The 22,908-nt window shown below is 40.6% G+C and overlaps 1 protein-coding gene across 2 annotated transcripts in view; it reads left to right on the forward strand.

The window, feature by feature from the left end:
• Positions 1 to 22,908, forward strand: part of LOC126419896 (phosphatidylinositol 4-kinase alpha) — a 205,677-nt gene that overhangs the window by 36,367 nt on the left and 146,402 nt on the right. Inside the window, exon 9 of one of the 2 annotated variants that reach the window (XM_050087159.1) lies at positions 10,023 to 10,088. The exons of the other annotated variant lie outside the window; for it this stretch is intronic. Within the exon in view, the coding sequence (XP_049943116.1) occupies positions 10,023 to 10,088 (66 nt within the window). The remainder of the gene's footprint in view (positions 1 to 10,022; positions 10,089 to 22,908) is intronic. 2 annotated transcript variants of the gene reach the window in all.

A 22,908-nucleotide genomic window follows, 5' to 3' on the forward strand; every position in this document is an offset into this window, starting at 1 on the left:
CTAGTGGCAAAAACAGAAAGAGAAAATAAGACAACAGGAAAGATTTCGAAATGCAACAGTGACAATAACAAACGTAATTGTTGGGTTCAAATTAATGATATTAATATAATAGAGGGAAACATTCCATGTGGGAAAAATATATCTAAAAACAAAGATGATGTGACTTACCAAACGAAAGCGCTGGCAGGTCGATAGACACACAAACAAACACAAACATACACACAAAATTCTAGCTTTCGCAACCACCGGTTGCTTCGTCAGGAAAGAGGGAAGGAGAGGGAAAGACGAAAGGATGTGGGTTTTAAGGGAGAGGGTAAGGAGTCATTCCAGTCCCGGGAGCAGAAAGACTTACCTTAGGGGGAAAAAAGGACGGGTATACACTCGCACACACACACATATCCATCCACACATATACAGACACAAGCCAAGCCCTCTTTCCTGACGAAGCAACCGGTGGTTGCGAAAGCTAGAATTTTGTGTGTATGTTGGTGTTTGTTTGTGTGTCTATCGACCTGCCAGTGCTTTTGTTTGGTAAGTCACATCATCTTTGTTTTTAGATACAAAATTAAAATAGTATGTACAATAAGGGAATGGCAATCACTCACGTACAGAGGATTCATGTGTGTAGCATACATTCACATCACCTTTTTTGAGTACCATCTCTTTTTCTGAGAGTAGTACGCACATTCACAGACAACCACATGGACACCCAAACACCCGCACCTGCAGCCACAGCAAGCTATGAAATTTGCTTATGATTTACTCACCCAATTATTGTGACTTTCGATCTAGTCTGATGATAACATATATTCTGATCCTTGTGGTGGTGCGAATATGGAAGATGGCTGAGCAAAGTTACTGTGTCAATACAGCGTGTAAGATACTCTTTTGTTGAACAATCAAACAATGGAATATCAACATTGTAGAAAGACAATTGCTACTTACCTTAAAGAAAACACATCAAGTTGCAGACAGGCACAATTGAAAGACAGTCATGTACAGCTTTTGAGTGCAGCCTTTATGACCAGCAACTCCAGCATCTTGGACCAGAATGCAACATCATGTGGGATGCAAGCAGCAATCTGGAGGGGGCAGGGAAGGGGAAGGGATCGTAGTGTACGGGTGGGAGAGAGACTTATGCTGTCTGGTGGAGTGTGCAGGGACTTTTTAGACTGCCAACACGCACAGTGTCAGGTGGTTGTGGGACAGGGAAGTGGGTAAAAAAAGAGCAAAAAAGGAGAGGAGTGGGGAAAGATAGGCAGATGCATTTTGCAGAGGGATGCAAATAAACAGGGTGAGAGATGATAATGAGGAGGAGATTATAGGGAAGAATGGGTGGAGGGTGTGGGGACAGTATGTTACCATAGTTTGAGGCTGGGATATGTATGGTAGCGGAGAATGTGTTGTAAGGGTAACTCCCATCTGCACAGTTCAGAAAAGTTGGTGGTGGGGGCAAGGATCCGAATGGCTCGGGTAGTGAAGCAGCCATTGAAATCAAGTGTGTTATGTGCAGTTGTATGTTGTGCCACAGGGTTTTCTACTTTGCTCTTGACCACTGTTTAGCATGGCCATTTATCCTTGTGGACAGCTGGTTGGTAGTCATACCAATATAAAATGCTGTATAATGATTGCAGCAGAAATGACATAGCTGCTTTCACAGGTGGCACCAGCCCCCAGGTGGGGTAGGATAAACCTGTTACAGACCTGGAATAGAAAGTGCTGGATGGGTGAATTGGGCATGTTTTGCACGTGGGTCTTCTACAGGGGTATTATCCTTGGGGCAAGGGTTTGGGATTGGGAGTGGCGTAGGTATAAACTAGGATGTTGTGGACAATGGGTGGGCGAGGGGGGATGTATCTTGGGTAGGATGTCCCTCATTTCAGGGCATGATGATAGGTAATCAAAGCCCTGGCGAAGAATGTGGTTCAGTTGTTCCAGTCTGGGATGGTACTGGGTGATGAAGGGGCTGGTTCTTGGGGGTGATGGGAGGATTGGGGGTGTGAGGGGAACAGGCACAAGAGATCTGTTTGTGGACTAGATTTGGGGCATAGTGTCTGTAAAGGTCTTGGTGGGACCCTCAGCATATTGCGCAAGGGAATGTTTTTCACTGCAGATTCACCATCCCCGGGTGGCCATACTATATGGGAGGGATTTTTTGGTGTGAAAGGGATGACAGCTGTGAAAATACATGTACTGTTGGTTGTTGGTTGGTTTAATGTGGACAGAGGTATGATTGGAGCAATCAGAAAGGACGTGGTCAGCATGTAGAAAGGTGGCAAACTGGGTTGAGGAGGACCACATGAAGCGGATGGGGGAGAAGGTGTTGAGATTGCAGAGGAATGAAGATAGGGGGCCTTGGCTCTGAGTCCACTTTGTGAAAATATCATCAATGAACCTGAACCAGACAAGGGGTTTGATGTTTTGGGAGGCTAGGAAGGTGTCCTCTGGATGGCCTATTAAAATGTTGGGATAAGAGGGTGCCCATGGCTGTGCCACACATTTTTTGTGTATCTTCCCTTCAAATGAGAAGCAGTTGCGGATTAGAATAAAGTTAGTAAGATGCATGAGGTAGTGGGTTTGGAGTCCGAAGGACATTGGGAAAGGTAGTGTTCAATAGTGGTAAGACCATGGGTATGGGGGACATTGATGTATAGGTAGGTGGCATCAACAGTGATGACCAGGAATCCAGGGGGTAAAGGAGTGTGTGAGTGGTGCAGGTGGAGAGTCAGGGAGTAAGTGGTTGGTGTCTTTGATATGGGAGGCTTGATTGCGGGCAGTTGGTTGGAGGTTTTGGTCAATGAGAGCCAAAATTCTTTCAATGGAAGCACAAGAACCATCTGCAATGGGGAGTCTAGGATTGTAGGGTTTGTGAATTTTGGGGAGCATGTAGAAGGTGGGGTGTGCAGGGTGTCATAGGATTGAGCAGGTAAATGGATTCAGGGGAGATGTTCTGGGAAGGACGTAAGGCCTTAAGCAGGGATTAGAGTTTGTGTTGGATTTCTGGGATGGGTTCACTTTGGCAGAGTTAATAGGCAGAGCAGTCAGATAATTGGCAGACGACTTCTGCCAGGTAGTCACTGTGATTCATAACAACAGTGGTGGAACATTTGTCTGCAGGTAGGATGACTAGGTCAGGATTTGTTTTGAGGTTGTGTATGGCTGTTCTTTCTTTTACTGAAAGATTTGTGTTCTGAGGAAGGGATGTGGGGAAGGTTGGTGAGGCTAAGTTTGAGGTAAGGAATTCCTGGAAGGTGGCCTGCGGGTGGGCGGCGGGAGGGGGGTGGGGGGCAGGGAGGAGATCACTGAGGGACTGGAAGGGGAGTAGATCTTTGACAGGTCCAGCATGGTTAAATTTGGATGAAGGGCTGAAGATGAGGTGATGCCTTTGGATAGGATTGAAACTTCTATGGGACTGAAGGTTTTGGTGGAAAGATTAACAACAGCATTACAGGAATGTTTTGGCTCTCGATTTGGTGAAGAGTTGGTAGTTGTGGAGGACGTGGCAAGCTGAAAACGTCAGCTTGGCAGGATTTAGCTGGTATGAGGGGTGGATGGGGAGGGACACTGTGGGTATGATAGGAGTTAGATAGTGGTGCCCCAAGGTGGTAGTAGGATGTCAGCAGGTTGGATGACTTATGGAAGTGGTGTCGGGAATGCTGATTCAAGTGCTGGAGAGCAAGGTATACAGTTTCAGAGATGTTATGTATGGAGTAGGGATTGCATAGTAGTAGTATCTTGGGGAGGGAGCAGAAGCGGTTCTGGGATGCCTGTGCCATGGAGATGTGTTTTTGCAGTACCAGGTTTATGAGGGCCAAGGATTGGCAGAATCTGAAAAGGTATAGGTCATTGTGAAAGAAGGGATGGGATCCAGAGAAAGAAATCTTTACAGATAGGCCATTTGGGGGGACTTCATGGTTTAGGATGTGGGACTGGGTTTTAGCCAGGGAAAGGGGTACCTTCCTGAGGTTGCACAAGGGTCAATTGTGGCAGGAATTATGTAGAGGAAATGGGATTGATGCAGAAATGGACAAAATGGATGTTATTAGTTTTGAGAGGAGCTGGATAAGTGAAAAGACACACAAAGATGCTTTAAAAATTGTAAAGACACACATAAACATGCACAGATACACAAAAATACCTGTTCCAGTCCTGTCAGATGTTTATCTTATCCCATCAGGAGCTGGACCACCCGTGAAAGCAGCTATGTTATTTACCAGCTTTGCTGCAATCATTGCACAGCATTTTACCGGGTGATCAAAAAGTCAGTATAAATTTGAAAACTTAATAAACCACGGAATAATGTAGATAGAGAGGTAAAAATTGACACACATGCTTGGAATGACATGGGGTTTTATTAGGAAAAAAAAAACAAATTTCACAAAATGTCCGACAGATGGCGCGTCGTTTGATGATGATTGTATGCTCAGCCGCCACTTTCGTCATGCTTGGCCTCCCAGGTCCCCAGACCTCAGTCCGTGTGATTATTGGCTTTGGGGTTACCTGAAGTCGCAAGTGTATCGTGATCGACCGACATCTCTGGGGATGCTGAAAGACAACAATTGACGCCAATGCCTCACCATAACTGCGGACATGCTTTACAGTGCTGTTCACAACATTATTCCTCAACTGCAGCTATTGTTGAGTAATGATGGTGGACATATTGAGTATTTCCTGTAAAGAACATCATCTTTGCTTTGTCTTATGTTGTTATACTAATTATTGCTATTCTGATCAGATGAAACACCATCTGTTGGACATTTTTTGAACTTTTGTATTTTTTTGATTCCAATAAAACCCCATGTCATTCCAAGCGTGTGTGTCAATTTGTACCTCTCTATCTACATTATTCCGTGACTTATTCAGTTTTCAAATTTATACTGACTTTTTGATCACCCGGTATATTGGTATGACTAGCAACCAGCTGTCCACCAGGATTATTTATTTAGTGTATGGCTAATATAGACATGTCATAAAATTAAATTTTGGAGGATGATGTTTCGAGTTCTCAACTTTTGAGTCAAGTTAAGAAGATGCAGTTTGAAGCATATTGTACGGTCCAGGATGACATCAAAATATTTTGGGTTCCAATTATGATGAAGAATTCTACCTCTGAAACTTACTTCCAGTTTTACATTCGCCAACCAATTATTTAAATGGAAGCAACACACTTCTGTTTAACTCACACTGGGTTGGAGTCTCCAGATTTTGAAGTAATTATCTAATACAGACAGGTCATTGGCTAGAATCTCTTCTGTTGTCCTTATTTTCTGGTGTTGTACAGCTAGAGCCAGGTCATCGACATAGCTGAATTTTCTGGACAAAGTGTCAGGTAGATCAGATAGGTATAGATTGAACAGTAATGGTGAGAGAACTGATCCTTGGGGGAATCCATTGTTTAGCTTCCCCTCCTTATTTATGTTGCTTCCAGTGATTACCTGGAACTTCCAATTGCTTAGCATGCTGTTAATCAGTTTAGCCATTAATCAAAATATCCACGGGTATGCTGCCGGTCTATAGTGTCCAACGGGCACAATATTTCGGCGATCAAACATGTCGCCATCATCAGGTGAACTGACGGACTGAGCGAATTTGTACATGGAGAACTTCGAGGAGGAAGCCAAGTCGTCATCCGTATGGAAACCTACTTGCTTTTTCCGTTACGTGGATGACACGTTCGTCATCTGGCCACATGGTATGGATAAACTCCTTGACTTCCTTACACATCTAAACTCCATACACCCCAACATCAAATTCACTATGGAGACTGAAACGGAGGGTAAATTACCTTTCCTTGACGTCTTGGTCAAGAGAAGGGCTGACGGCACCCTAGGTCATGGGGTGTATCGGAAGGCTACGCACACTGATCTGTATTTGCATGCAGACAGCTGCCACCACCCTTCACAGAGGAATGGGGTACTTAAAACTCTAGTACATAGGGCGCGCACTATCTCTGACGCAGAAAGTCTACCCCAGGAATTGGAACATCTGAGAACTGTATTTCGAAAAAATGGGTACTCAGAGTGGCAGATTCAACGCGCTCTCCGCCCAACCACTGCAGCACAACCTGTTGAGATGGATGAAGTCACGAGGGAGGAGGTAGGCACTGCATTTATTCCATACACAGGCGCACTCTCGGGGAAAATCGCCCGCATTCTGAAGAAACACCGGGTCGGAACTGTGTTTTGTCCTCCAAATAAAACTCGTGCACTGGTGGGGAGCGCCAAAGATGACCTCGGTTTGAGGAAGGCCGGCGTGTACCAGATTCCGTGTCAATGTGGCAAGTCGTATATTGGTCAGACGATGCGTACCGTCGAGGATCGATGCCGTGAACACCAGAGGCACACTCGACTGATGTATCCGAGCAAGTCGGCGGTCGCTGAACATTGTTTGTCAGAAAATCACGCCATGGAGTATGACCGCACGAGGATTCTGGTACAGACGTCGAGATACTGGGACAGCGTTGTTAGAGAGGCCATCGAAATTCGCACCAATGACGACCTCATAAACCGTGACTGTGGCTATAATCTTAGCAAGGCTTGGGAACCAGCGATCGGGTTAATCAAGAGTAAATCGAGCAGACGTATAGTTGTGACGACCACGGCGGACAGTGCCATCACACCGATGTCATCTCAGACGCCGTCGCAATCTGTTCCACCGCGCGACCGTGGCGCTGGGCGCGGACGGCGGAGGGAGCGCGCCGCGGGCGGAGGGTATTTAAATCGGCCGCCGCCGCGACCGAACCCAGTTCCCTCTGAGCAGCCATAGCGTACGGATCTCCGTGCCGGCACGTTCACAGGAGCTCAGTCCGTCAGTTCACCTGATGATGGCGACATGTTTGATCGCCGAAATATTGTGCCCGTTGGACACTATAGACCGGCAGCATACCCGTGGATATTTTGGTTATCAAATACGCCGGGAGAAACTCAAGAATCACAGTTTAGCCATTGTTCTGCAGGGGATGATGTGGAGAAATTTGTAGATAAGGCCTTCCCTCCACACAGTGTCGAAGGCGGCAGTTAGATCCACAAACACCACAGATGTTTTCTGCTTCATTTGGCATCCTGACTCTATGACAGATGTGAGAGACAATGACTTGATCGCAGCAGTTACGCCCTGGTCTGAAGCCTGCCTAATCAACTGGAACATTCTCTAAGGTAGCACTGCCTAAATAGGGCAATGGGGCAGTAGCTTTCTACCATGTTGCTGGGTTTGCTAGGTTTCAGAACAGATATTACATTCACCAGGATGAACGGCCACTACCAGACTGTGGTCAAGAGCAAGGTAAACCACCCTGTGGCACAACATGCAGCTGAATATAACACTTGATTTCAATGGCTGCTTCCCTACCCAAGCCATCTGGATCCTTCCCTCCACCACCAGCTTTTCTGAATTGCACAGATGGGAGTTATCCTTAGAAAATGTTCTCTGCTCCCATAATTATCCTGGCTTCATTTTCCACCCCCTTTGTCCTATCATCTCCTCCACATTCTCATCTCCCACCCCGTTTATTTTATCCCCTGCACTTTCCTGTCCCACAACCTCTTGGCACTGCACGTATTGGCAGTCTAGTCCCTGCAGCACACTCCACCAGACAATGTTCGTCTCTTTCATGACCCCTATAATGCTATCCCCTCACCCACCCCCTCCAGACTGCTGCTTGCATCCCACGTTTTGTTGCATTCCGGCCCGAGATGCTGGAGTTGGCAGTCGCTTGTGCATGAGATGCGCTTGCTTTGTGTGTCTTTTTACTGTTGAAGGCTGTGGGTGAAAGAATTGTACATGCCTGCAACTTGATGTGTCTTTTGTTGAACAGCCAAAGAAAGCTGGGACACCATGTCCTAATATCAGAGACTGCTTTAGTTCATTGCCTGCCCAGCAACTCGATGTACCAAAGGATTGGTCAAGAAAAGACATCATAAATAATTGTAGCTCTTTTCTCTTTATGAGATTAAAATTAGGAATAAAAAAGGTGGTGTATTCATTAATGCACTGAACTTATGTTCTACAGTTGACTGTTGACATCTGTGCTAATTTAATCTGATACAAATTTTATAATAATTAGGTAGGTCCATAAATAGGTTGCATCCCCTATAGTCTTAAAACATGTTAGTGAACTTACTGCTGTTTAAGTGTTTTTGCTACACAAAATGCTCAGTATTTTCAGTAATTCAAAATATAGTAGGAAATGAATGTTGACATTATTGAAATATCTCATTCCTAATCAATGAAACAAGTATTACTGGAACAAGACTGACAGAATCACAAATGGAAAATGAGAAAAAAGTGGTATATTTTTATTTCTGATTCATTAACTGTACCTTGTGTGTTTTTGTATCTTGGCATCTGAATAACATTTCCTTCTAAATAGGTACTGTACAACTTTCCTTTAATTTTTTCAATTTGTTATTTGTATCATTCATTTGATGAAGCAAATGTTTTAAAAATATAAAACTTGGGGTCTGACTCTTCAGTTTCTTCTGCTTTGTGCTTATTATTTTGTCATGGTTAATTATGTTTGCTATTTACAATGTAGCAAAAGATAGATTGCTAATTACTGTAAAGGTGACAAGTTAAGTTCCAGACATGCAGAATTAAAAGACACTTATGCATAAGCTTTCAGCCACACCATTTATCAGAAGAAGAGAAACGCACACAATTTATTCACACAAGAAAGCACGCCTCACACACTCAAGACCACCAACTTCAGCAACTTGGGCCTGATTTCCTATTTGCTTTTTAATTTATCGTAAGACTATACTTTCAGATTTTTATATAATACAGCAAAAAAAATCCATGGATTTTTACAACAGTATGTTTAGGAGAGGAATAGATTGCTTGTTATGTTGAAATTGGAATGCAGTTGTATGTTTTCTTATCTTTTATGCAAAAAAGGTCCTAACATGTACTCACAGTAAGGAACTGATACACCGGGGTTTGAAAAGGGAAAAAGCTATTATAGTCAACAAAAGGTTTCTCATAGAAACATTTACGCGGGACAGAAAAATACTAGGCTTTGTTATTATAATGTCTTTAACAGTCAAGCTGGAGCTAAAGAGTTTTGAATACCAATAAATAGAAAAAATACAAATTACCTCTTTAGATATCCATGTGAAAACATAATTGTATCTCTGGCATTTATTTTTACCAAAGACATTCCACGAAGAATTACTAGCAGCAGTGACCTAAACCATTTAGTCTCCTTCTAGATGGATGTTTTATCATATCCAATCTGTTTCAGTATAAACTATTCAGAAACCATTTAAATTCTTAATCATAACATGTTTTTCATTTACATTTGCATCATACTCACTGTTTTATGGACACTACTGGATAATCCACAGTTATTTTTTGATCTCAGTTATGTTATCTTGAGAAATAATTAAAATGAGTCATTACAGACCTCAGCTTCATAAAAGTTCAGTTTGAGGAGCTTTGGATTTTTGTGAATGTTTTTGTATTCAAGGAAGTAGTTGTAAAAACAGGTGCAAAAATCAATGTGTGTCCTGTCATTCTCATACAGTCTTTTCGATTAATAGCAAAAAGTTGTTTCATGATCTGGAGCACTTAGTAAATTATGTAGAATTAGGTGCTAGGTCATGAGTGACAGATAGGAGAATAAAAATGGCCTTTGCAGTTAATTGCCATACTCCTGCTAGTACAGAATAGAGCATGGGTATTCCCAGAAATAGGCAAAAATTATAATATTGTAGGTATAGGTGACACAGGTACACAGTACCAACTGCTGGTACAAATCAGTCTAAGATTTCTAAATTTTTCACTACACTTTCAGGGAAGTTCTTTGGAATATTTCTTACAAAAATAATTCTGAAAAGCTTTGTGGGATTTCAGTAATGTATGACACAATACTGTGTATCACATGTTGTAAGTAAGTAGTAAATTGTTTCTGCTATGAGATGGAATTTCCACACAGTAGGTACACTGTTTTGTGCCAGTTATGAAACACGACACATTGCGTTAGAAGTTAAAGTTTTCTTCAGCATGTGGTGATTGGTATATTCCAGAACGATGCTGCTGTGATGTGTCCTTGGTGACATCACTGTCGGCCTTCGTCAATCAAAAGAGTTCAGGTTGTATGCCATTTTATTGAGGCTGCAGCTGACTAACTCTTAACATTTCTTGCTATGGATGTTGTTATATGTGCATCCTTCTCTCTGATAAAACATTAAGTTACAAGCACAAAAGGCAGTGTAATATCTGTCCTCAGCAATTTATATAGAAAAGCTTTATTTCCCTATATATGTTTGTATGATCTTTTGCAAACTGTCATCTGCAGGATCAAAAATTCATTCCTAATTAAGAGATGTTACTAACAAATGAACAAAATTTTTAAAAAAGTGCTTCAGTTGATGCGACAGAAGGGATACCCAGCATGTGATGCATGTAAAGTTGTAGCATCCTGTTGTTTGCCATCAGAAGATTTGTGCTTGAAAAATAATCCAAAGGTGTACACAGTTTATACAGTACCCCCCAAGATAATTCTTTGAAGTTGACTTGCCAGTCACTTTGTAGAGATTCCTCCAGTTACTCCAAGAGTGCTGAATAAAGGGCAAGCATGTTCCATTGCCTTTGTTGAGTCTTGAGAAAGGCTAGGTAAGCTCGGTTATTTAACATTTCACCTGCTATGCACAGTGTGTTCTGTTGATTGATGATGGCTTCATTTATTAGCTGATTTGTGGCCCAGTATGTAGTTGTCCTGCTGTGATTTTTCCATTACCGTTTATACCCTCTCATGAAGTGACACAAACCCCTTCTGCAAACTCTTACTTACATACCCTTGTCTTTTTCTCTTGCTGTTAATTAAATACATACACGTATAGTTTTGTCAGTTTTTCACATGCTTTTGAGTGTTTTTATGTGATAAGAATACACTGATAAGTAGGATAGAAAATTATTTCATGGTATCACTGTGTACCAGCACAGTGGAATTGAACAACTGTAAACACATTTTATTGTAGTGTGCTCTGTTTTATTGTTGTGTGATACTATACATATATAAAAATGAATATAAGCAACACTTCTGGAGAACAGTAGATTATTTAATGCTCTACAAATAAAGTTGTTGTATTAATATATATGGGGACTGATGGAGTCCTTTTTTTGCCACTTTGTGATGTCATGTGTGAAGGAGAACAGCTAACTTGATAACTACAATAAAATGACATAGTATACATTGCTACTCACCACATAGAGGACAATTTGAGTGGCTGACAGGCTCATTGTAATGATGTGGCATCCTGGATGGTTGGATTTAAGTACTTTATGAACTATGTACAAGATAGGAATGTGGGAAGTGGTGTGGGTGAGGATAGACATAGACCAGGAGAAAGATTCTGGGATGGACCTCTGGATTTGAGGAGGGACTGGAGATCCTACTCGATTTCTGGAATGGGGTCGCTGTGGCAGGGCTTGTAGCTGGACATATGACATTCAGCTCTTCTGCCAAGTAATCTTTGCAGTTCATTCTGCAAGTGTGAGATTGGTTTACATTTTGAAAGATTAGGGGAATCATTGTGAGATGAGGTTTGACATTAGGAAGCTATGCCAAGTTACTAGAGGATGATTCAGAAAGGGTAGGAGGAGGGTGGGGGGTAATTAGATCACAGCTGGATGGAGCAGTAAATTGAATAAGACAGGGTTCAGTATGATTTTGAGTAGAGTTTGTTTAGTAGAATTGGCAACAAAAAAAGTGTTTCTGCCGTAGGAACCAGTATGAGGAAAGGTCTTTGACAAGTCTGGCATGATTTTTAATTTGGAATCAAGGCAAAAGATGTGAGCCTTTTAAAGGGCTGATATTCTGAGGCATTGTGGCTCTTGGAGGAGAAATTCATGGCTGTGTTGCAGGTCTATTTAGGCTCTGGTCTCTGTAGGATGGTGGGAGTGAGTTTCTAAGGGTGTGGCTGATGTAGTTTGTCTGCAAGGCAGAGTTTGGTGGTTACAGGGGGATGTTTGAGGGAGCCTTTTTTACTAGTGGTGGATAGTGATAGTTCAAGGTGGGAGTATGAGATGAATAAATTTGATAGTTTTTTGAGGCAGTATTTTGCATGCTGCTCTAGTTCCTGGAGGGAAAAGGTTTCAGTCTGGGAAATGAGGTACAGGAATTTGAGATTGTGGATCAACAGGATGTTACAGATGGAGCAGATGTAATGAAGTGTGATTTGTATATTTTTTTCAGGGCTAACTTGATGTGGGCTGCAGACTGATGGAATTTGAACAGATAGAGGTCATAGTGAGAGGATTGGTTGCAACCAGATATGAGTAATTTGATGGTCAGCCCATTGGCAGGGGGAGGGAACCATTGAGCCAGAAAACACCATACAATGCAGGAACATTATGTGGGACTGTGTTCTGGTTAGGGATAGGGAATCTTTTCTGCGCTGGCACAGATTGGAGACAAGGGATCTGTAGTGAAGAATAAAAGGGGGCAATATCTCAGAAAGCACTGAAACCAGATGAAATATAAAAAGGAAACCAGATGAAATATAAAAAAGAATTGATGCTGGCGAGGGAAGTAGGAAGAAATTCTTTATCTTCTTCTCCATCATAAACATTGTTGTCTTCACGTTTTCATATTATAAATACTTAAAGAAGGTGGAAGTACCCCACAACAGTATTGCAAATGTAGCACAGGGGAAACCAGTTTGTACCTGTTCAGTGTTCTAAATAAAAATACATTGGTTCCTGGGATCAGTGTCACCTAGAATAACTGTGCATGGTCTCCTGGGCTTACTCAAACACGAATTTTATGTGGGTTAACTGTTGCTTCCTAAAGTCTTCATGGAATTTATTAGATAGGGCTAACTTTACACAATGCCCTGCCTTCAGAAATTCAACAGTGTGCTTACGTTGTTGTTACTGGATTGCACAGCATTCTGAGTTACATCAAAGGGCTTTTCATTGCTAATTAATTTATTCACAAACATCAAAATCAGCGGAAGAAAGACTGTGTAATTGATATTTAAAATCTGATGATGTTGAATAATGAGCTGGCTGAGTAATTGGTAACAGCAGCTTTCACCGCTTCAATACTTGACTGCCACGAGGCCACTGAAACAGCAAAGCCATTCATCTGATGCCATGTATCCACTGGTAGCCACTGCAGAGCCATAATTATGCCTGATGCCATGTACCCACTATCCTGGTGATGAAACATCCATCATTATGCATATGGCAGTCAGTGTGTTAAATATTTTCAGTAAAGCTGTGAGAGCATCGCAAAAGGATTGTGAACTCAAAGGTTGGTTTAAGTACCACATTACTTGGTATTATCCTAATGATGTTTGTATGCCTTTACTTTCCTCTAATGTGTCAACTAACAGAAAAAACTTGGTAAAGTACTCTGTAGTCAACCCAGTCAAGTGTCTGCTTTTGTAATTTGCACCAATTGCTGTGAGAGTCCTGTAATGTGCATAAGTGAAGGTTTATTTGAAAATGTCATACTGACTGACGTTGACAAAAGTAAATATATTAAATTGCTAAAAGGTGTGTCCTCAAGGTTTCTGTATGTTCTAAATGTGGAGGTAGATGAACCTAATTGTTTGCTTTAGAAGATCCACAGTAAGATTTTTCCATTTTTAAATTTCTATCAATATGTACTCACCAGAATAAAGATTTTCATGCTATGTATAATGTTTCCTGTTCGTATTCTATGTTTATTGAAGAAATTTTTTTTGTTATAAAATTGGATGAACTAGATCTTTTTTGAGCTAAAAACTAGCAGTTTTTGGAAAGAAGAGGGAAAAAACCATTAATAACACCCAAAATGGAGATTTACTTTTTCTTTGATGATGCTTTTTCACTTGATTTAATATTGCTCACCACTTGCTGAAAGAATTAATTTGGTATTCAGTTTCAAATATTGTTATAAGTTATTCACAAATGGTATGGTGACATGAGCATAGGACGTGTAATATGACTTTATAGAACTGCTCCCACACGCCATATTATGGTTGTTTGTGACCTTTTGAATCCTTCATTTTTAAACTGATCATTCACCTGAACAGCATTGTAAAAAACATTTTTGTCAAAACTTAGTTAAGAGTTGGAATAGTGTGATATCTGATGTCCTGCATCTCCTGGTTAAATTGTAATTCCTTGTTGCGGTGAACAATATTGTAAATGAAGGCATCATGAGGGATGCACCAAATGTTGTTGTAATGAGCGAAGTGCAAAAACACTTAGATAAAGAAAGGAAACACGAAGTTAAAATTTGTAAGTTAAATGAAAATAAATGTGAGTCATTGAGGATGGTAGATGCCCTTACACATCGAGGAGGAAAAACTGGAGAAATGTCACGTGATGCAGTGTGTGATAAGAAATTGTAACTGCTATTTATAATAGAAAAAATGTTTCCCATAATTCCTGTGGTTAAAAAGTTGTATGTGTTAAATATTTACAGAGTTCTAATATAGTAATGTGACACTTAGCCAGAACTGGAATGATATGGACTGAACTTTCACTCAAATGTAAGCCGCAAATATCACAGGATTTGTTTGGTACATTTAAAATATTAGCAATGGGATTTTGTTCTTTTCTAAGAAAGAACTGCCACTGTCAGTTTTCATGTGGAGATTTATGAGCGGGCGATAAGATGCAGCTCATTTGCAAATTTTTCACACATTATTTTGATAAGCAGACACAATATTTGCCATTCCAGTGGATTGAAATGGCTTATATGAAGAGATAAATAAAAGAAGAAAGTTTGTCTCATTGCCATTTTTCACTGACATACCATTTTCTTTTAGAAAAAAGGGTAAGGTAGGCATGGATAAGGTAGGCATGGGTAAGGTAGGCTTTTGTCAAAGGACACTATGTATTGTTTTGCACATTACATCTCACAACATGAAATTTTGGTTGACAAATAAAGGAGCAGTTGACCTCCTGAAGGCAAAAAAGGAAGGCATCCCAACAGGCCTCATAAAATCCTAGACCATGACAGGAAAATCACTACTCTAGGCATAAAGTGATCAGTTGCTATTTAAGTTCAGTTCTGATGTGTTCAAAATATATCTCTCTTTCCAGAAGTATTTCCCAAAACTATATATCAGCAAAAGTATATTTTGAGAAGTGATTGTAAACTAAAATTTGGTGTGCCAATGGTAGATGCATATTCATATTGCAATAGACTTTTCATGCAGGTGGTTATTGCAGATTCTGCTGAAGAAAGCAAAAAATCTAAAATGGAAAGTGCAGGTGCAGATGCAACCTACAAAATGCTTGCTACTGATTCCAGAGAGAGGAGGGGAAAAAGAACCTAGTAGGCAATATTGTGATTTTGTGCATTGACTTTCAGCAGGTAGTCTCCTATCAACAGTCAAATCATTCTTGTGTATTTTATTATTGGCAGTACTCTTCTCACAAGCTGGCAATACATAATACTGGCAGTAACAATGCTTTCGTGTGTTCTTGGCATGAAAGTGTAGTGTTCATGACTGATGGGTCCAGGTAGCCAGTAACAATGGAATTTTATTGAGTCTAATAAAAAAATACAATGACAGTTTCCTGGAATGTGAGTCTGCACTACTCAGTTCAGTCTGATAAATCACTGAAGTACTGGAAAGTTCTAGTGTGTAATCATTGACGTTCCGCTGGAATACTCATATGTGGATAAAATGCATGGTGATAGTGCCCCATGAGGGTGAGATCAAAGATGAGTGAATTGGAGACAAAGTTCCATGAAATGGTGAGCAGTGGACAAATGGATGCAATGTTTGGGCATGGCAGTGAGGTGCATCTCAACCGGCTTGGTGCAGTGACTGATGGGTCTGGCTCGGACAAAAACTGCTGGGAGCAGGAGGAAAAAAAGCAGGATGATAAAAGCAGAATGGTACCAAAGGAGCCCAAAGGAATGGGTCATGGACAGGCATAATCAAAGGTGGATGGCCTGTGAGAGATGGACCAGAAGCATGTATGTAGGGACTGTGACGATGGTGGCACTTGGTGCAATGGTGTCGGAGGCAGTGACCTCTTTGGAGGTGCAGATGAGTCCTGCAAGATTGCCCTGAAAAGGACAAGTGCTGCCAAATGACTCTGCAGAAGGAATAGAAAAGGCAAAGGAAACGGCACAAGAGCATGGATTAATTGGAACTAAGAAGGATGGTGTGCATCGAGGGCAGGGAGGGGCCCTGAGGCGGCGGGAGCATTGAAGGGTTTGAGTATGTTGATAAATGACCAGTCAGGTGTTGAGCAGCTGCATGGACAATGGTGCAGAATGTCTATTGTGCAAATGAGCACTGAGAAAGTGGGGAGGAGGATAGATGGAATTGAGGGAAATTCCTCGGAATGGTGTGTGTTTGCTGGAGCATGAAAATTCCATAATAAGCATTGAATTGGTCCCACAGGTGAACATAGCACACAGTAACCAGGACTGTACCATGGTTAATTGACTGAAGAATGTGATAGGTGTGAGCATCAGGATAAATGAGGAAAGAAACTTGTTGGTAAGTGGCATAATGAATTGCAGAGACTGTGAGTAGTTTTCCAACCACATGAGGTACAAAGGCTATGGTTCTAACCCATCGTGAGTTCCTGAAGGAGTAGTGGCTGCATTGTCAACACTTGGGTAGGAGTAGCAGCCATGTGGGTTAATTTCTGTAAGAGAAGCTCGGAGTCTCGATTTAGGTGCTGTGAGTGAAGCAGAAGCTGCACTAAGACATCAGAGGTCTGTGGTACCATACTGAAGAGAGACAACGGGTGTTAAGAGCATGTGCATACAGCAAAAAAATATCAGCAGCAGTCCAAAGTGGAGCACAGGGATGGATGGCTACTCTGTGCAAACAAAAAAGGCTGACAGTCTGGATGCTAGTCATTGTAGGGATATACTCCTTAGTTAAATATCCTTATTACTTTTGAATACATTGTGGGAGTGAACAGTGATCAATATGTTACAAATTAGTAGTGATTTACCACCAGGAGGAGGTTCTTATGCATTGGTCTGAAGATGACCACAGTAGTGGTCAAAACCGGTCACTGTAATAAGTAAATTGTGATCAACACTGTTTTTGATAGTAAATATCCTTACTGCTATTGTGGTGGAGACGAAAATGGTGAGTCTTTGAACCCTTGTGCTACGGACTGTGACTAAACTTTGCAAACTGTGATCGTAGTATGGGGCAAGGATGGTTTAAATGATGTTCCTGATCACCATTGTAGCGTTTGTGCCCAAGGGGAATAATGCACTATAATTGATGTGCCTGGGTAGCCAATAACAGTGCAGCTTTATTGAAAGTCATAAACAAAATACAATAATAGTACCTTGTAACATAAGTCTGCAATACTCAAATTAGTCTGATAGTTAATCACTGAAGTGCTGGAATGTACTATCAGGTAATCACTGACCTGACTTTGCATTAGAATGTTTGTTTATGGGTGAAGTCCATGGTAGTAGTGTCCCATGACAGTGGTCTCAAAGGCAAGTCGGAAACAAAGTCCCACAAAGCAGTGAGCAGAGGATGCACTCCCCAATGGCCTGATATTTGATCACAGTGGTGAGGTGCTCCTCGGTTGGCTCAGTGCAGTAGATTCAGATTGATGGACCACTAGGTGCGGCCAGCATGGAGGACAGACACAGTGTAGAGTGCCCTCAACAAAGGCAGTCCAGTTGATGTAAAACCTGAAATGTGAACTGACTGCAGAGCACTGAGGATGGGACCTAAATGCTCATTACTGGCAGTAACACAAAGCTTGTTGAAGCAAGGTAGTGCTACGATAGCAGTGCCATGATAGCAGTGCCATTTGCCACAAAGCGTATGCATATGGTGGTGACATAGGTACAATGCAGTACCATGGTGGCTGTTGAAGGTTTGATAGTAAACAGTCCTGTGTGTGTGTGTGTGTGTGTGTGTGTGTGTGTGTGTGTGTGTGTGTTGATGTGGATTGTTTCTGTTCAGGCCCTAGAGGAAGTATTGGTAGCAGGCTGCAGCTGCAGCAAACTGCAACAAATGACTTTATTGTTGGTCGCTGTTACTAGGGAATATCGCAAAAAGAATTAACAGGAGAGGTTCATCAGAGATATCTTTATGCATTTTGAAGTATGTATTAACACATTTCTGTCCATTCGTTGATGTTGAGGTCTGGAATCATATAATTTGGTCTGATCCATGCATTGGGCAGAACATCACAGGCATATGTTTCCTCTTTTCCTAAACCTGATCAACTGTAAAAAAAAAAAGTCATTTCCTTTCCTCATTACATGGCGTAGTTTGCTACCATGCAGTACAGATTTTGCCTTGTTGAGATGGACCAAACAGATGATTGGATTCCAGTCACTGCACTGTCCATGTCACTGGATCCTTGGCTACAAGGTGGAACAAGAGGATTCCATGGATCTTAATACGTTAGATCAAGGACTACATTTAGACTCATTTAAAATAATTGAGTGGCTTTGTTTACAAGTTTTGTTTGACGACCTGACTGCACTAAGTGGAAGGAAAAGTGTGTTTGCCAATGCATTGCGGCCAAGCTCAGAAGTACCAGGATAAAAATCTGGCACCATCCAACATTTCAATTTTCCCTATCTAGTGTGATAAACTTTTATCAGCCAAAAATGCCAAGAAGAAAGACGAATTTGACATGTATATATCCCAACTTGAAAACAAGAATTCAATCAGCAACAACCAAATGAGTGGAGGATTTGCACAACTGAATAAAAAACAAAAATTGATTAAGGACTGAAAAAGTAAATGTAAATGTTGATGTTTAGTTAATTGCGACAGCAATGGTGCTGAATTTTGTAGTATCTTCTGCAGCCATACGAATTGCAATAAACAGTAAGTGTTTTTATCTGTTTCTTCAATGAATAAAACACAAAAACCAGTAGGTTTCAGCAGTACAATGTAGTAACTGCACAGGTAGAATGTTGATCATCCTTAAAAATTTAAATAGTGCCTTTTTTTCATAGATATCATAAGCAATTGTGTAATAACTTCTACAAAAATATGAAGAATGGCATTTTACTTCTGTATGTTGGCTACATAAAAAAGGCCACCAAAATATGTAGGCACAAAACCATATATATGCAAAATACGAAGGCTTGCTGAAAATTAATGCCTCCGAATTTTTTAATCCATTCTCTGTATTGGTTGAGGTATTACGTATCATGTTGATGGAAACTGAAGTCCATCGCCATGCTTCAAATTGTAGTGTGTAAAATGGTGGTGTGTAAAACAACTACGTCAATGTGTGACAGACTGCATGCTGTAATTGAGTTTCTAACTGCAGAAGAGTTTGTCCACATATGCATCACCCTCTCCTTCAGCATGACAGTGCCAGATCACACATGAGCACTGCAATATCTGCAGCAACCCAGTGCTGTGTGTTCACTGTCATCAATCCTCCTCTGTGAAGTCGTGACTTGGTCCCACTTGATTTTAATTTGTTTCCAAAACTTAAAGAACAGCTTTGAAGACTTCGCTGTGATGGCAATGAGGTGATGCAAGCAGAGGTGAGTTTGTGGCTTTTTCAAGAAATAAAATGCCCTGCAGTGACAGTATCAGGAATCAGGTCTCTCTCTGGGGAAATATGTTCATCGACAGGGTGACTACGTTCAGAAATAAATTTGTGGAAATGAAGAATAAAGGTGTAGACTGCTAACAAAGTGTGCTTTGTTTAAAAAAAACTTTGAGAGTTTTTACATAAAAAGTTCAGAGGCGTTACCTTTCAGTACACCCTTGCATTAACATACAAGACCATATTTACCTATGACCAGGCCATGGAATTTGTTATTAGGTGTGGTGAGAATTTTAAGGATTTTTTGTAAGATGTTGCATGTGACTTAAAAACTGTAAAATATTAACCAGTGCTCTTCTAGACACAATTACACCATCAACTTGGCCCAGCTTCACATGGGTAGCATTAAAAATCTACAGCCAGATGACTTGTGTGGTACAGCGTATTTTGATTGTGGTCCATTGCATAGAGTTATGAATAGATTTCAGAGAATAATGTTAAGTAAATGAATATCATCACTTTCATATATATTATGTGACATAGGCAACGCATGGCTAGAAAGTTGTTTGGAGGCGTTAATGTTGTGTATTCCCACATCCAGTTGCGTTTGGAGTGGCATCTCATGGCAATAATGGGAGAACATCATGATGTATGTAATATGTTTACAACCAACACAAATATTGTATGTGAATCGTGTGTGTGTTTCAACATGTGTTGGAGGCTGCCTGAGGTGGCACAAATAAGAGAAAAAAATAAGAAAAAATACATGTGATGTGCATGTTTGGCTTGTATTATTGAATTTTTCCTGTGAAGCATAGCACATATGCAACACTTCTTCGTCATGGACTCTTTACGGCATACTCCTCACAGAGAATCATGTCAACATCTAGGTTTGATTCAAGGTAGGCAGAAAACTGAAAGTTGAGTCATTTGCTGCACTACTGAAAGAACATACTGTTTGTAAGCGAAGCAAAGTTACTGAAGTAATTTTTCTGAAAATGTTTTACATGTAGCATAAAAAATAAAGCACCATTTATATTTTCCTCATGAATTCGTTCTGAAACAGTTGCAAGGAAACTATTGGTTAAAAATATTTTAGTATTTAAAATTGTATGTCTCACATCACAGCCTGATGATAACACAGTCATCAGTTCATTATTGATCACATTCATTATGATATTTCAAAGTTGAATAACTCACTGCGTGTTGTGCAAAGAATTTGCAGTAGATTAAAAGTGTGAATTGTAATTGATAATGTAAGAAAGTAGGAATTGACAGATGGAAATTGTCATCGTATTTCAAATTGCATATCTGCATATCATTAAGAGGTGAATGTTGGGTTGAAACACAGAGTAAAAAAACAATTGACACAGCTAGGATTTGATCACATAATCTTTTGGGTTCTGGCCACACATTCTACAACTAGACCAGAACATCAAATGCAAATCACATTCCTCTTGCTGCATTTTCGAGACTCTGATGCTCACTCGAGTATGGGAGCTGTTCACTAGGTGGCAGTGGTATCATTTTCACAGCTTAATTCATCGTAATTCATACAATTTGTATGGAATATTTATAAATTATATACAAAACCTTACTTGTTAATCAGCTTATCTATCAGTCAAACCCAGATCAGAATCTGTACAATGTAAACTATCTGCACGAGTGCCTATAAGCATAGTTTAAAAATACTTGCATTTTAATGATGAGTCCAAGAAATGGAGAAACATTTTACATTGTGTTTTAGACATTACAGTATTTTTAGCCCAGCAAAACATTGCTTTCTGCGGTCATCACAATTTCTTAGAGTTGGTGGAAATTATGGCAAAAGATGATCCAGTACTGAAGGAACACTGGTTCTAGAAGAGGTCACTGGTTGGTCAAAGAGAGTACCTTTTTATATGTCAAAAGGGATACAAATTGAATTTATTTTTATTTTTGGTGAACATTTTAAGGAAAAATTATTGCAGATATAAAAAAGGGTTAACATTACAAAGTAATTTTTGACAGCACTCCCAGTGAAAGCAGAACTGACCAAGTGGGTCAAATAAGATACGTTCATATAGAAGACAACATTGTGTAAATTTGAGGATCCTTCTTACATTTTTTTATATCTAGAAAAACTGCAGAGGATATGTCAAAAGCTAATCAACAGCCGCTGGAAAAATATGGGTGGAAATTACATTGTGCAGCTCTCAGGATTATGACAATGCTGTGTCAATGTCAGATGCACGCGGAGAAGTGCAGCAAAAAATGAGAAGTTGATCCAAAAGCTATGTTCAGTCTTTGTGCTAATCATTCATTCATTCAGTCTTTGTGGAGTTCATGCATGCATCTACATACGTACTCTGCAAGCCACTGTATGGCGCATTGCAAAGAGTACCTTGCACTACTACTACTACTACTACTACTACTACTACTACTGCCAGCCACATCCTTCTCTGTTCCACTCACAAACAGTGTGGGAAAAATAACTGACTGTATGCCTCTGTATGAGCCCTTATCTCTCTAACCTTATCTTAATGGTCCTTACACAAAATGTGTATGAGCCCTTATCTCTCTAACCTTATCTTCATGGTCCTTACACAAAATGTATGTTGGCGGTGGTAGAATCATTCTGCATTCAGCCTCAAATGCCAATTCTCTAAATTTTCTCAATGGTTGTCCTTAAAAAGAACATCACTTTTACTCCAGTGATTCTTATTTGAGTTCCCAAAGAATCTCCCTAATACTTGCTTGCTGTTCAGACCTACTGGAAACAAATCTAGCAGCCTACCTCTGTATTGCTTCAAAGTCAGTCTTTAACCTGACCTGGTGTGCATCCCAAACATTCAGACACCACTCAAGAAAGGGTCATACTAGTAAGCCATATGTAGTCTCCTTTACAGATGAACCACACTTCCCTAAAATTCTCCCAATAAACCAAAGTCGACCATTCGCGTTCCCTACAGCAGCCCTTACGTGCTCATTCCATTTCATATTGCTTTATAACATTATGATTAGATATTTAATTGATGTGACTGTGTCAAGCAGCACACTACTAATACTGTATTCGAACGTATGGGTTTGTTTTTCCTATTCATTTACATTAACTTACGTTTTTCTACACTCAGAGTTAGATGTGATTCATCACACCAACTAGAAATTTTGTCTGGGTCATCTTGTATCCTCCTACAGTCAGTCAATGATGACACCTTCCCATACTCCACAGCATCAGCAGCAAACAGCCGCAGGGTTAACAGCTTAACCCTGTCTGCCAGATCATTTATGTACGAGGGCAGATCAAATAAAATGGGATTTTATTTTTTATTTAAATTCATTTAGTGAAAAACGCAAGGCAGTTATAATTTATTTTTCCATATAGTCTCCTGCTTTGGAAATCCATTTGCCCCAGCATATTGGCAGCTTGTGTCACCAGCCAGTTGCGCACGAAGTTTTCCACAC

This window comes from Schistocerca serialis, chromosome 9 (assembly GCF_023864345.2).
Source record: "Schistocerca serialis cubense isolate TAMUIC-IGC-003099 chromosome 9, iqSchSeri2.2, whole genome shotgun sequence".
In the NCBI taxonomy this organism is placed as follows: Eukaryota; Metazoa; Arthropoda; class Insecta; order Orthoptera; family Acrididae; genus Schistocerca; species Schistocerca serialis.